The 14,833-nt window shown below is 41.4% G+C and overlaps 3 protein-coding genes across 3 annotated transcripts; all 3 read right to left on the bottom strand.

Moving 5' to 3' along the window:
- Positions 1 to 266: 266 nt before the first annotated feature.
- LOC144038448 (sulfotransferase 1 family member D1-like) lies at positions 267 to 3,603 on the bottom strand. Its single transcript, XM_077550977.1, has 7 exons — positions 3,453 to 3,603; positions 2,041 to 2,169; positions 1,851 to 1,948; positions 1,646 to 1,772; positions 1,484 to 1,578; positions 1,096 to 1,276; positions 267 to 845 (listed from the first exon to the last, which is right to left on the bottom strand). Exons 1-7 carry the CDS (start codon positions 3,601 to 3,603, stop codon positions 733 to 735), a joined length of 894 nt encoding a protein of 297 aa, XP_077407103.1. The 3' UTR covers positions 267 to 732.
- Positions 3,604 to 4,324: 721 nt separating this feature from the next.
- Positions 4,325 to 8,979, bottom strand: LOC144038466 (sulfotransferase 1C1-like). The gene is made up of 7 exons (XM_077551000.1): positions 8,829 to 8,979; positions 7,676 to 7,804; positions 7,028 to 7,125; positions 6,821 to 6,947; positions 6,664 to 6,758; positions 5,945 to 6,125; positions 4,325 to 5,237 (listed from the first exon to the last, which is right to left on the bottom strand). The coding sequence occupies exons 1-7, from the start codon at positions 8,977 to 8,979 to the stop codon at positions 5,125 to 5,127; spliced, it is 894 nt and encodes a 297-aa protein (XP_077407126.1). The 3' UTR covers positions 4,325 to 5,124.
- Positions 8,980 to 9,999: 1,020 nt separating this feature from the next.
- LOC144038446 (sulfotransferase 1C1-like) lies at positions 10,000 to 14,662 on the bottom strand. Its single transcript, XM_077550975.1, has 8 exons — positions 14,628 to 14,662; positions 13,949 to 14,392; positions 13,736 to 13,864; positions 12,158 to 12,255; positions 11,928 to 12,054; positions 11,683 to 11,777; positions 11,417 to 11,597; positions 10,000 to 10,584 (listed from the first exon to the last, which is right to left on the bottom strand). The coding sequence occupies exons 2-8, from the start codon at positions 14,133 to 14,135 to the stop codon at positions 10,472 to 10,474; spliced, it is 930 nt and encodes a 309-aa protein (XP_077407101.1). The 5' UTR covers positions 14,136 to 14,392; positions 14,628 to 14,662; the 3' UTR covers positions 10,000 to 10,471.
- Between the last annotated feature and the right edge of the window lie 171 nt (positions 14,663 to 14,833).

Below are 14,833 nucleotides of genomic sequence, written 5' to 3'. Positions count from 1 at the left end.
GTCACATGATTTGTGGACGCCATGTGGATTTTTTTTTTCTTTTTGCCATTTTTGGCAAAATAGTTTTGTAGGCTGTTGTTCCAGTTTCACTCATCCTAAAAAAAAAAAAGGCGAGAAAGACAACAACTGTGGTAGGTAAACTTTATATTTAAAAACAAAAAAAAACGTGTCCACCAGTTATAGTTTAGCTGCTTTTGTCAATTTATTTATATGCTAGCTAGCTAGCTAGCTACATTTCACTCATTCAATTTAAAATAGCATGTAGTTTAGCGCACTTCATTTTACGTACTGTACGTACAGCACTGCTTAAATGTGTCAAATGTGTATGTTGTGATTAATCTGTAATCTACTGTTTGAGCCTTTGGGAAATGATTTGTTAGCCATGCTAGTTAGTACACTATGGCCGAGGAGAAAACGCTAGTGATATATGCTAACATAAGCGTCACCCATAGATGGCAGTATCACCTGTCTTCAAGCTCGTAAAGGTTCACGTGGGTGTTTGAATATTAACCACAAGAATGTTACGGAAACGCCGTGTAAAGCTTAAACAATAATACAGCCCGTTGATTTGGTTGAAAATCCTTTAAACGGTTGGTGTCCATAGTACCAACAGCACCATGCCCCAAATATGATCAGAAGAAGCTAAAAGGTGATATTATTCTTTGAAATGGTTGCGACAACAACAGAAATAAGTCAAGCACAGTAGAAGCCATTGAAACGCCGTGGAGCTTGTTAAAGCTGTGTTCTGAACGGGATGTGGACTTGCTTCATTTTCTTCTTGTAGTCTTCATCAAATTCTGCTGACTGCTCAGGCGTAAAATGATTTTTCCAATCACCAACGTCTCCTGTTGAGGGCAAAAAGAAGAAAAGGTTCATCTATTTTTGTTGAATTTGAAAAAAAATTCAATGTTAGAATAAGCATTTGTTTATGTTGCGTCATATTTCCCCCCCATACATTTATGACAGGAAAGAGGTTCCCACCCATGTTGATTAAAATTATAATTCTGATCATGCATCTGAGAGAAATGCAGTAACTCCCCAAGCCTGTAGAGGCCACTGTTATCCTATAAAAGTACTTGACTCATGTTGAATGACCTTTTCTCATGAAGCTGGAGATGGACTGGTCAAAAACAGTCTTGGGGAGAAAGGTGTAGTTGACCATTGGGTTCTCCTTCATGGTCATAAAGGCGGTCAGCTCTACAATGCGGCTGATGACATCATCAGAGAGGGACAAGTCCAGGTACTTCATGAGTCGCTCCACTTCACGGCGAGGATTCTGGGAAGGGGAACAAAAAGAGACGTTTATACACTTAATTTTTTAATGTTGGGCAGGTACAATTTCAGGTCAAGGTGACGTTGACAAAAGGCTCTTCCTTGCCCTCATGCCCTACCCTAGCCCAAAGCCATGTGGGAACACTGTATAATTAGCTTTTAACAGTTTCACCTAACAGAAAAGCCTTGAGAGAGGTATTAAATCAACCACCTCTTTCATGTCTTCATAGAAGACGTAAAGGATGTTCTTCTTCTCTCGCTCTTCCCAGTAACCCTTCACATGATCGTACCAGGAGCCATATCCCACTGCAGAGACAACATCAGGAAGTCAGCGGAAAAGGTCAAACAGTCGTCACGTCGCTCGCAATCTTACACTGTCCGCGCATGAACTTTTGGATGTAGCCCTCCCAGGGTCCAGGCGCAGGACTGGTCTGATTCATCTGATGAAAGTAGTGGTAGCTCACCACGGTGTCCTTAGCGTTGCGCGCCACGTAGATCGTCTTTAAAAACCCACGTCATAATAATAATTAAATGAGGTCTGGTTCGGAGTTATGGCCCCTGCGGCCGCGTCGGCTTACTTTGCACTTGTTTTCCCAAAAGCCATCCGGAACCAGCTGAAACGGCAGATGTGTCTTAATGACTCTCGGCGGATCCATTTCCTTCAGGAGAGCAAGACCTGACGATTTAAAAAAACAAATTTAGCGAGTGTCAGTTTGCACTATTTGTTCCACTGTACAATCTAAAGAGATCCAGTTGCGGTCTACTAACCTGATTCTTTGAACAGATGAGAGGAAACCTCCAGGAAAGGGTGTCGCTTGATTATTGACGCTCGTCTGCAACGCTCAGCATCTCCGTTATGAAGAAGCAGGTCAACTATCTCCTGGGTCCATGTTGTCCCTTATTACCAAAATGTGCAAGAACACATGACTTGAATCTCGAGTACATCTTTAACTCATTCACTGCCATTGACGGCTATAGACGTCAAAAATTCATTTGAACTATTTCTATTAGTTTCACATTTTTCTCCCGATTTTTTAAACAAGAGTATGAAAACCTAGAATTTTTTTTATTGTACGTTTAGAACAGATTAATCGTGAGTTAATCTTGCGATTAATTACAATTTAAAAATGTAATCGTCTGACGCCCCTATTTTTTTTCTTTTTTGTTTGATAACTTAATTAATCAACCCTAACCCTAACCCTAACTCAAGATGAATCACAAATTTTATAACTGTCCTGTATGTGCAATAAAAAAAAATCTAGGTTTTCATACTCTTGTTAACAAAAGTGGAAAAAAAAATTGACGGCTATAGATGTCAAAAATTAATTTGACCTATTTCTATTATTTTAACATTTTTCCCCACTTCTGTTAACAAGAGTATGAAAACCTAGATTTTTTTTATTGTATTAGAACAGATATAAAATGTGTGATTAATTGTGAGTTAACTAGTGAAGTCATGCGATTAATTGCGATTACAAATAGTAATCGCCTGACGCCCTTAATTTTTTAAATAATGTTTTATTTTTATTTTATTTTTAAACAAAGATTATTAAAAAAAAAAAAAATACAATTATTTTATTTTTATTTTTAAAGAAAAGATGATTAAAAATTAGGGGCGTCAGGGGATTACATTTTGTAATCGTAATTAATCGCATGACTTTACTAGTTATGTCACGATTAATCACAAATTTGATATCGGTTCTAAATGTACAATAAACATTTTTTCTAGGTTTTCATACTCTTGTTGACAAAAACTAATAGAAACAGTTCAAATGAATTTTTGACGTCTATAGCCGTCAATGGCAGTGAATGAGTTTAAGGGTCACAGGGGAGCTGTAGCCTATCACGGCTAATTCTGGACAAGAGGCAAGTTGCGCTCTGGACTGGTCGCCAGTCAATCACAGGGCACTTTGAGACAAACAACTCTCATTCACACTAAGGAAGGACAATGTCGAGTGTTCGGTGGACATTAAATGCATCATTTTGGAATGAGGGAGTGAACTGGAGCGCCTGGAGAACGATCAAAAAGGGACAAAAACGCAAAACAGGAAGGTCTTAGATGAGATTCGAACCAGTAACCCTGCATTGTGAGGCGGACTAGCCACATACCTATGTGCTAAGAAGAAGAAGAGAAAAAAAAGACCAGAGAACCATGAGAAGAAGCACAAAAGTTGGCAAACCTGATTTCGGGTAAGAGGAGATGAGGACGTCCGATGGGTGCGGACAGAAAGCAGACACGGCATCGAAGCCTTCGGCAATGTGGTCCGGGAGAGGAATCCCTTTTACTGGGACCAGGAGGCGGCGAGAGCTGACAATCTGGTCGTCTGGCATGACTGGTGCCGAAATGTTTTGCGTTTGTGGAGCAACAACAAAAAATGATGTCGCTCTTTCAGTATGGTCGTTCTGAATGAAGTCCTTTCCCTCTCTAGGTACTATTACTGTTGCCTGCGCCACACCCAAAATATAAGCAAGAGAAACCCTTTAGGCACTTTTAATCTGACTATATGTAGATTTCGGTATTAGGGAAATTCATCTTGACTGAGTGTATATTCCATTGCGATGGCGGATGTGGGATGAAGTATTGATGTAGTGGATTGGTGACGTCTTGTTTTATGGTTTTTGCTTAACAAGTACTGAACCGGTTGCTAAGGTGTGTGAGATTCGCCGTTTGTCTTTATTGGCATCTTTTTTGAATGCCCGTTGTGTGCTGATCAAAGGCAGATTTATTGTCCAGAGTTTTATATCCGTCCAGTGTCAACTGTTTCAACTGTACTTATTATTATTATTATTATTATTACTCTTCCCTAGTCTTAACCCATAATCCGAAAGTCGGAACCATATCGTAACACACACGGCGACGACCACCGCAACCCTAACGCTAAACTTTGAAATGAAATCCATGACTCACATCTCTTGATTAGCATCCTTAACCAGTCCACCGTTCTTGCCCCCCAAAACATACCTTTGTACCCAAAATAGGTTCACATCAAGAAGAACATGACCAAGATTGACATTTGATGACATTTTTAATTCATGTTTTTTTAGGCATCAGGTTATGCAGAACACTGAACATTTTGGGTCATACTGTGAGCGCCGTGTTTGTTGAACATGTTTGTTAAGTCAACCATGCATCTTTCATGGGACAAATTTGGTTAATTCAATATTGTGACAAGCAAATGAGATTACATTAATTCTAAAATATGATTTTGTCCGTTATTGGACTGCGTTACTGCGGTGTCTTTACAAGTTTAGTTTGTTCTGTGGCCACGAGTGTAACTCGAAGCACTGGCATCTAAATCCGTTTGTGTAAAAACTGTGACTGTCGATGCTAATTGTTAGCATGTCAGTGGCTAGCATCATTCTCGCTGGGCCCTTCCTTTTAGGGTGATTTTCTTTGTTTTGTTTCATTTGACGAATCGATCCAATTCAACTGAGTGCTATTTATGTGCTTATTTTACGTCTTATTTTTAAAGAATTGTTGACAATCAACCAAAGTGCTCCTTATTGTGGCGAGTTGAGTTCACGGCTACAATATAATGTGTGCTTGCAAGTCAAAGCAAAAAAAAAAATCAACTGAATGACTCGTATCTCAAGGCACCATACTAATTTTTAAAAACTGTAATCTGTCAGATTTACATCTTCTTCTCTTGTCTTCTTTATCCAATGATGCAAATTATATCTGTTTTTTCAGGCTTTAACTGTAGATTCATGTGTAGCACATTTAGCTAGCTTCCCCACAAACCATGAAGCAAACCCTATTTTATTTCACTGCGATGTTACACTGCAGTCGTAACACGCAACAGCACAAATAACTCAAGCTCAGTAGAAGCCATGGAAGTGATGTCAATCTTTTCAGAGCTGCGTTCTGAATGGCATGTCGACTTGCTTCATTTTCTTCTCGTAGTCCTCGTCAAACTCTGCTGCCTGCTCGGGTGTAAAATGATTTTTCCAATCAGCAACTTCTCCTGTTATGGACAAAACAAATGGAAGCGACACACCAGTTTGTTACGCAATGCTGACAAAGAGCCTAAATGCTAAATTACGCCTCTTTGGACATGTTGAGACACTCTAAAGAAAGAAGAAAATAGATTCATATTTATCATAAACATCAATATATATATATATTAGGGGTGTTAGAAAAAATTGATTTGGCAATATATCGCGATATTACAGCGCGCAATTTTCAAATCGATTCGATATGCGGCCGGATCGATTTTTAAACATCATTTTTTTTTTATGCGAATATTCAACAAAACGTCTTACTTAGGGTTAGGATTCACACATTAAGCATGGAAGAATGTAATATTAATGGAACATTAAGCCTTAATATTTGATTTTCAGTGCTGTTCAAACATGAAACAGACGTTTGTTAAATGCAGTGCCTCAGTTATAAGCCTGAATTTTCGGATAAATAAATACATTTTCATACAAATCTTACAGTGTATATGTACAATTTTACTGATGAGTATTTTCTAAATTTGAGTTAAAAAAAATTCGCATTATTCAATTTTTAGACCCGTATCGGGTTAATCGGTATCGAATCGTGACCTATGAATCGTGATACAAATCGAATCGCCAGGTACTAGGCAATTCACAGCCCTAATATATATATATATATATAATATATTATATATTATATATATTTATAGTGGTTTCATAAAGGTTTAATGACCTTTTCTCATGAATTTGGAGATGGACTGATTGTAAATCTCTTTTGGAACTGAGCTCTGGTTGGCCATCGGATTGTCCTTCATGTTCTTGAAGGTTGTCAGCTCCACAATGCGGCTGATGACATCATCGGAGAGGGACAGGTCTAGGTACTTCGCGAGTCGTTCCACTTCACGACGAGGATTCTGGGCGGGGGAACGCAAGGAGAGAAAAATCAAAGTCAATAATGCACTTGAGCCTAAGTAGTAAAACAGAGTCTTTTTTTTCCTCTTCTTCTTTTTTTTTCTTTACTTTTGTGCGTGCGTGTGTATTCATTAGTTCACCTAAAACCTATTTTAAAAATCCCATACCGTTCACCTAAACCGAACACTTCCAGCCAGAGTCGCGAGGCTGTCAGGAGACCCGAGGAAGGACCAAAGAAAGGAAAGTGAAATCCAGCCCCGACCAGACACCACCCACAGACAGAGTCTTGACATCCCAGTCCGCACCCCCAGAACATAAAACCACGGGATGACAGGAAGTGCTACATCGCAAGCTCATCAACAGCCCAAGAAACCCGCTGACCAGTCCAACCAGAGTGCACAGGTTCAGGCCAAGGTCCCAAGGCAGGAGGATCCCATCTGGCACCACCATCACATCAAACCACATCAACGCCTTGGAGAAGTAATCCCCTCCCCGAGCCCAAGAGTTATGACAAATGACTTGGGAGTTCTAAGCCACTACCTCTTTCATGTCCTCATAGAAGATGTAATGGATGTTCCTCTTTTCTCGCTCCTCCCAGAAACCTTTCACATGATCGTGCCAGTAGCCCCACCCCACTGCAGAGACAAGATTCATGAAATTGCTGTCCTGGTCACATCGTCCTCATGTCTCTACTTACATTCTCCATGCATGAACTTGTGGATGAAGCTGTCCCAGGGTCCGGGCTCAGGACTGAAAGTATTCATCTTCTGATAGTAGTACAAGCTCACAATGGTGTCCTTAGCATTGCGTGCAATGTAGATCATCTTTGAAACGCAAGTCATGACATTAAATGATGGTGGGTTTAAGTTGTCATCCCTGCAAGCACTTGGCCAAATCAACTTACTTTGCATTTGTTGTCCCAAAAGCCGGCCGGAACCATCTGAAGCGGCAGGTGGGTCTTAATGACTCTTGGGGGATCCATTTTCTTCAGTTGATCGAGACCTGATGATTTACGGCAAAGCAGATCAGTGGCACCTTGACTTACAAGTTGAATTTGTTCTGTTACCAAACTCGTAACTCAACTCACTCATGTATTAAATCTGTTTTCCTCAATGAAATGAAGAAATGCCAGTCCAACCCTCGAAAAGTGTTTTAATAAGAAAACATACAGAAGAAAAACTTTGGCTGATGTAGTTTTCTTGGCCTACCAGGAAGTAACTGAGAGGGTTTTCCCGCTGGTTGGTCTAATACTATTAGCACTTGGAAATCACAATGTGGCATCTGGCATCAATCACCACAATGCTAGTCTCGACACAACATGACTACCCTTTTAACAAATTTTCCATAATTTTTTCTAACCGCGTCCTGGAGAGTCTGGAGAGTAAAAACCCTGCCGCAGTTTGGCTTTAGCCACAGGCGGTTCTACCCAACTGGACTGGTTTGCCTACTGGCCAAGTAGAAGCACTTGGACCTGGATTTGCCACCTCTGCTCACTGGACATTCATTTGGAATACCGATACAATCGAACGACATCCGATTGAGGTCTACACACCTGATTGTCTCCGTACCACAGTGGTAGCCTCGAGTAAAACAGTCCGCTCGTTTATCGGAGCTCGTCTGCAGATCTCAGCATCTCCGTCATGAAGAAGCAGGTCGACTATCTCCTGGGTCCATGTTGAGCCTTATCACCCAAAAAAGAGTACAAGAACACATCTTGATCAGATCTTGGACAACTTCCCGTCATTATTTGAGTCTCGGGGGAGCTTGGAGCGTGTCACAGCTGACTTTGGTGCCAGAGGCAGTTTACACCAGGGATGTGATTTTTCCGCTAATTCGCGGAATTCCGCTTTTTTTATCCCCCCCAAAAAAAAAATCTGATTTATTTATTTTTTTTTTTTTTGTAGTTGATTGTGTATGCACATGACTCCGACAGATAACATCTTCTGCTATAACAAAGACATTTGTGGTATGCTTTAATATGAGTTACTCTTCATTTGGTCATGATACAATTATTTGTTCATGAAATTTGAACTCTTCAACATTATTTATGTGTTAACTTAGTAATCACATTAGTTAGATATGATGATATTCTCAGTGATAGTTTTTAAAAGCAAAGGCAGTCCAATGTTTTTGAATGTGACTGATTTTGAGTTGACTAAAACTGCCATTTTATATGGGATAGTTCAATATACATTGAAAATTTATGCTGTTGTTTTGTCTATTTCTTTGTCATGTGAGTGCATTGAAAGTACTTAAAAACACGGAAAACCCATGAGCTCCCTTGTCCCCCCACCAGGGCACTGCCCTGGACCTAGCTGGGTGCCAGCGGTCCCCAGACCCCCGGCTAAATTTTCAGATAATTTCACTTTGGTCAAATCACATCCCTGTTATACTCTGGAATGGTTGCTGGCCAATCGCACATATAGAGACCCAAAAAAAAAACAATCTTGCCTATGGACAATCTAGAGTATTCAATGAAACTAACATGCATGTTTTTGGAGTGTGGAAGGTAACTGAACTACCTGAAGAAAACTCGTGAGAACACGCAAATGACACACAGGAAGGTCAGAGATTGTGATCCAAGCCCGTAAACCAAGACTCTGCGAGACACTTCGGCGACATCATTCTACATCTAAATGATACATCGCCCCAGAAAATGGAAGATTGTTCAAGGACCGCAAAAACATGCAGAAGAGAAATCAAACCTGATTTAGGGTAAGCCGCGATGAGGATATCCGACGGAAGCGGACGGAAAGCCGACACGGCTTCAAAGCCTTCGGCGACGTGGTCCGCCAGAAGGATCCCTTTTACCGGGACCAAGCGGGCGCGAGAAATGACGGTCTGGTCGTCTGACATGACTGAGATGAAAACGTTTGGCGGAATGACAAAAGAAAATTGTTGCCGTCGCCCTTTCTGAGTGGCAGGTAGATCTGAGTGAGCACTTTTACCTTCTGGTAATATTCTAGGTCTTGTAATATCGGAATATTTGCCTTGTAGATCCTTTAAATCAACAAACCCTCAAATGTGCAGTGTCAAAAGCACCACGCCCAAATTATAATCAAGAGGTGTGTTTGACTGCTCACGTGTTTGCTCTTAACCCAAACTTTGTTACCTTAAACACAGCTCTGCCTATCCTACTCCTAACTGATGAACCAAAACCAAATCCAACAATGACCTTAACTGCAACACTAATTGTAATCATAGCCCTAAATATTAACTACTCTTTTTTTTATTTCACCCTTGGATCCTGGTCCAAATGTATCAGGACTTTGACCTTGACAAGGTTAGCCACTTATTTGTGAAATCCATCACTCACAATTCACTTGATCAGCTTTTTCTTTTTTTTTTTAAAGCGGACACGGCGTCATAGTGTTTGGCCGTGTGGTTCCGAAAGAGAAACTGAGACCGAGAGAGATCGAGGAATGACACGTCTGGTTGTCTGCCACGACTGAGGTCAAAACTTTTGTGGAACAACAAAAAACTGTTGCTGTATGGGAGCTCTGGATGAAGTTCTTTCTCTCCTTATAATAGTCTATGTCCGGTATCATTGGAGCTGATTTGGTTTAAAAAAAACAAAAAAGCAAACCCAGAGTGGGCGGTGGCAATAGAGCGCCACACTTAAAATATAAAAGGGAGAAGCCGGAACGTAGGTGCTTATTGTTTTTTTTTTTACTGTAGGATTGTGCTGAACAAGATTCTTAAGAGTCTTATTGCCGTTTCCACAGAGAATATGATCGAATCTTTCGCGACAGCTTGGCTGGATAGATTCAAACAAAACAGAAGGGTTGCAGGCATAATACAATGTACATAATGCAGCCATTCATTCATCATTCATTCATCCTCCAAACATGTAAACGGCCGAAATACAAAATGATGTTTGAATTTCACTCGTCCATTTAATTCAATTCTGGGCGTGGACGTATTTGTTCAGTCAACCGTATCTTACTTGAGATTCAACTCAGGTGCAGTCAATATTGTGACAAGCAAATGACATTGCATACATTCTTTAAATAATTCCTAAAAGATTGTGTGCATTACATCATTTATAATAGCCACATTCATGCTACAAATTGAGGAGTGGCCAAAGGTAGTAACAAAGCATCATACAAGCTATGCCTAATATATTGCTAATAGCCATAATTTCAGTTGTCTTCTTTATCTCTTTTAGAAGCTTTATGGTAGATTTCTTTTTTTTTTTTTACCTGAAAGTTGCTTCAACAAGAGACACTTTCTTGTGTAGCATCAGCTAGCCACAGAAGAAAAAAAATACATTTTATCATACTGCTACGTTATATACATTGCAATAACTCAAGCTAAGTAGAAGCCATTGAAACAATTGCGAAGCCTGTTAGAACTGCGTTCTGAACGGTATGTTGACTCGCTTCATTTTCTTCTCGTAGTCCTCGTCAAACTCTGCTGACTGCTCAGGTGTGAAAAGATTTTTCCAGTCTCCGACTTCTCCTGTCGAGGACAAAAAAAAGAAGATATCTGCTTGAATCCTCTGGTGGATAGACTATATCGCACAGCTAGCCATTAGCTAGCTTGCGCGCTTGCAATTGCGCTGGATAAAGACTGATACCAACGAAGGCACTCAAGTTCTTATATAGTGGGAAGGTAGAACCTGAGCTCAAGTGCGTCACTGGGCACCGTTTTTGCCATGCCCCAAAAATTTACTAGGTAAAACGTCACCTCCGCTATTGCGTACGACATAGTTCGGTTTTTGCACGTCTGTAGAAAGGATTGTCAAATATGCAGAATTTATTTCGAAACAAATCTCTGAATTAATTTGAAAATTAACATTAACTCTTTGACTGCCAAAAACGTTAAATAACGTTTAGTAAAATCCTATGGAGGAGTGCCAAAGACGTTAAAAGACGTTTTTTTTTCAAAACAGAGGTGAAACTAACCATTTTCTATTGTTGATTACTGAAAAACGGAATAAGGTAGAAACAAACTTTTTTTTCTGTTGAAAAATGAGAGTCCAATCTTTCATTTGGTAGTATGTGTGTTTCCATAGTCCAAACACATAATTTTCTGTGAACCTTGAAAGATCAGTTAAAAATGCTTAAATCGGCTGGCACCCACGGCATCCCTTTTCTGAAAACGTCTGGCAGTCAAAGTTAACGTATTCCTTCATAAATTTCTGACAAGCAAAAGGTTCCCCATCCTTGTTTGACAACATCACCTGACTTCATTTTGAACTGAACCGACACCAGAGGAAAATGCAGTAACTCCCTAAATCCTCTAGAGGTCAGCACTTTCCTATAACAGGACTCGACTCGTGTTGAATGACCTTTTCTCATGAAGTTGGAGATGGAGTGGTCAAAAACTGTCTGGGGAATGAACGTGTAGTTGGCCATCGGGTTCTCCTTCATGTTTTTGAAGGATGTCAGCTCCACAATGCGGCTGATGACATCATCAGAGAGGGACAAGTCCAGGTACCTCATTATGCGTTCCACTTCACGTCTTGGATTCTGCATGGAAAAAGTATGAACAAGCTCTTTGAGCACAGGGTGGATGCAAATGATGAATGCCACAGGAAAGGTATGAAATCGCTACCTCTTTCATGTCTTCATAGAAGAGATAAAGGATGTTCCTCTTTTCTCGTTCCTCCCAATAACCTTTCACGTGATCGTACCAGGAGCCCCATGGCACTGCAGAGCACATTTAGCGCAAGTGTTATTTATTTTCCAACGTTTGCATCTTTCTTCCACTGTCTATGCCAGCGACGCATTCTGACAGACAGAACAAGTTTGAATGCCGCTCGATGGCAAGTAAATTTGTATTTTAAATGGGCCACTTACACACGCCACGCATGAATTTGTGGATGTAGCCGTCCCAAGGTCCGGGCTCAGGCTGAGTCATATTCATTTGATCAAAGTAATAGTAGCTCACCATGTTGTCCTTTGCGTTGCGCGCTACGTAGATAGTCTGTGGGCACATGATAAAACCACAAAGCAAGGAACGTCTTCAATGAGAGCTCATTGTTGGTTTTAGACATGTTATGTAATTAATCCCTTACTTGACTACTTACTTTGCACTTTTTTTCCCAAAACCCAGTCGGAACCAGTTGAATTGGCAGATGTGTCTTAATGATTCTTGGAGGAGCCATTTTATTCAGAAGCTCAAGACCTGGAAAAAAAAAAGACAATTTGGGAAAAAATTACATAGAAAATGGATGGATGGATCGTTTTTTTAATTGATCTTTGTTGGGGTATTTTCCCACTATTTGGAATCGGCCACATCAAACGCTCTCGCCACAGGCCCTTGTTCTCCAACCCATGTTGTCTCTCTAAGGTAACCAAAATACGAATGCCTCTCACTATGACGTGGTGCAGGTCAGCATGTGTCCAGCACTGCAGATCCCGTTTTGGGTCGTGGGAAAGTTGGAGTCTTTCCTTACATGCCGGATTGGTTGCTAGTCAACTGCTGGGCAATTGTGAATGGGGGGGTTATTGAGCAGGAACTGATCTTTGTATGTGAATCACTACACTACGAAAGGTCGATAATAAAGATAAAGATATTAAATTAAAAAAAATATAGTGTATTGATAGACGCTGGCTCATGCACAACCCAAACGAGGACAAGCGCTAGAGAAAATGGATCGATGAACTGAAAAGCATGTATCCCCACATTTGTAAGCTTTTTAAAATTTGGACAGGCATTTATTTTGATCTATTTTGCTTCAGGTATTATTCATCAGTCCTTTGTCCAGGGCTCGTCGATTAACATTGGAGCAGAAAATTGGTACATGGAGTTGTTGCGTTCCCAACTGCAGTTCAGCTCGAACTTGAGAAGCTTTATGGCAGTCACACTCCTTAAACGCGTAGTACAATTTATTTGAGGTTCTGTTGCATCTCAATCCTCCGCTTAAACCCTTTGAACAACCTTGATGTCGGTACAGGGAATCTGCTAAATCGGACTTTGTTGAAGCCGAGTTCCAGTGCAGTCCTCTGGATAGGCATTCCCTGGCTTTGCGTTAGAGATAAGAAATCCAAGTCCAGAAAGTAACAACCCCTGTCATAGGTTGTCATTAGCCACTGGTGCTTCTACTCAACCAGCAGTCCAGGTGGCCAGATGCAGACCAGGGGTAAAAGACCAGGTCCAGGAGGTCAAATCCTAACAAAGGGCTCTAGAGGACCAAGGCCAGGTCCAGACCAGATTTATCAAATCAGGTCCCGAAGGTCAAATCCTAACAAAATCTAGAGGACCAAGGCCAGATCCAGACCAGGTTTATCAAATCAGGTCCAAAAGGCCAGATCTAGACCGAGACCAAAAAAAGAGCCAGAAGGCCAGATCCTGACCTGGTCGAAAGGACTGGGTCCAGAAGGCCGGATCCTAACCAGGTCTACGAAGGCCAGGTCTTGACCAGGTTTATCAGATAAGGTCCAGAAGGCCATATCCATACTGGGGACAATCCAGGTCCAGAAGACTAGCTCTAGAAAAAACAGGTCCTGACCAGGTCCGGAAGGCCAGTTCCTAACTCCTAAACGAGCTTTTTTATGTGTGCGTTTTTTGTGTAGCTGTACCTGGTAAGTATCAAGTGTAGATCCAGGGAATTTAGAACATATTTCGACAACGTACAGTATATATATATATATACAGTACACACCTGAGGGGATTGGCGGTGGGCTGCAGATCTCCAGGAAAGGACTTCGGACCGGCGTGGGGGCTCGTCTGCAGGCCTCCGCATCACCGTTGTGAAGAAGCAGATCAACTATCTCCTGGGTCCAGGTTGTCCCTTGAGCCCCAAAAGTACAACAACACAGTGAGTGACATCACTCCATAATCTGGATGTGCGGAGAAGCATTGTATTTTGTCGGACCCGCTTTAGGGTAGGTGGCGATGAGGAGGTCCGAGGCGTCGGGACAGAAAGCTGAGATGGCGTCAAAGTTATTGGCGATGTAGTTCATTAAAGGGATTCCTTTAACGTGGATGAGCGGGAAGCGAGAGATGGAGCTGCCAGCTTTCTGGATGGCATCGCTGTAGGACAACTCTTTGTCTTCGGACATGGCTGGAGTCAAAAAGTTGTAGTGGGCAGACGGAAAATACAATATGTGCAAAGTCCTTTCTCCTCTTCTGTCAAATATTTTCCAGGGGCTTGACTTTGGGTCTTTTCCTAGAAATCCTATCCTCTATAGGATATCCTTTTCGTCCGGTCCACTAACATCTGGACTTTGCCTGTGCGAGCTGCCGTGGGCTTTGCTTTACAGCCTCTCTTGACACGTGAGTCCGAAAACTCTCAGTGGGCTGTCCCAACGGCGTTCTGCTGTAAACAGAGTGAAGAGAAACATTCAGTTGTACTGTATGTTCCCTCCTACCGATACTTTATCAACTATTTCCTGTGTAGCTTGAGGGAAGGACAAGGAGGGTCTTGTGTAAGCTCCACAGCCACACAAAGAGAACAATGGTCCCTGGCTGGATTGTAATTTAAATCAAAGTTTCGGTGGATTCATCAGCAATACTTTTTAATCAGAGAGTGAATCTGTGCATACTTCCCATACTTTTGGCCGCACGTTTGGAACCACAGTCAAGTTAAGGCATCTGTTTTTTTCCCTCCCTCCGCTCGTTCTCCTGCCTGTTAGAACACGACCACATGACAGTGATCAGCGATTAAACCAAGACTATCGATGCATAGTATGGTCATGAATCAGGACAGTTTACGGAATACATGAGAATTCCTGTTGTGAGCACAGTCAGCCTGCATCAA

The sequence above is a fragment of the Vanacampus margaritifer genome, chromosome 18 (assembly GCF_051991255.1).
Source record: "Vanacampus margaritifer isolate UIUO_Vmar chromosome 18, RoL_Vmar_1.0, whole genome shotgun sequence".
Taxonomy (NCBI): domain Eukaryota; kingdom Metazoa; phylum Chordata; class Actinopteri; order Syngnathiformes; family Syngnathidae; genus Vanacampus; species Vanacampus margaritifer.
The sequence above is the reverse complement of the archived record's forward strand: the minus strand, read 5'-3'. Positions and strand labels throughout refer to the sequence as shown.

Bases quoted from the DNA above. Each gene is read 5' to 3' on its own strand.
- LOC144038448 (XM_077550977.1), bottom strand. From the start codon at position 3,603: ATGCCAGACGACCAGATTGTCAGCTCTCGCCGCCTCCTGGTCCCAGTA. The intron at 2,170-3,452 runs GTTTGCCAACTT...TTTGGTAATAAG, and splicing joins CTCCTCTTACCCGAAATCAG to GGACAACATGGACCCAGGAG. The intron at 1,949-2,040 runs GTTAGTAGACCG...TTAAATCGTCAG, and splicing joins TCATCTGTTCAAAGAATCAG to GTCTTGCTCTCCTGAAGGAA.
- LOC144038466 (XM_077551000.1), bottom strand. From the start codon at position 8,979: ATGTCAGACGACCAGACCGTCATTTCTCGCGCCCGCTTGGTCCCGGTA. The intron at 6,759-6,820 runs GTAAGTAGAGAC...TTGTCTCTGCAG, and splicing joins CAAGTTCATGCATGGAGAAT to TGGGGTGGGGCTACTGGCAC. The intron at 6,126-6,663 runs GTAGTGGCTTAG...TCCCCCGCCCAG, and splicing joins TCTATGAGGACATGAAAGAG to AATCCTCGTCGTGAAGTGGA.
- LOC144038446 (XM_077550975.1), bottom strand. From the start codon at position 14,135: ATGTCCGAAGACAAAGAGTTGTCCTACAGCGATGCCATCCAGAAAGCT. The intron at 11,778-11,927 runs GTAAGTGGCCCA...TGTGCTCTGCAG, and splicing joins CAAATTCATGCGTGGCGTGT to TGCCATGGGGCTCCTGGTAC. The intron at 11,598-11,682 runs GTAGCGATTTCA...TTTTCCATGCAG, and splicing joins TCTATGAAGACATGAAAGAG to AATCCAAGACGTGAAGTGGA.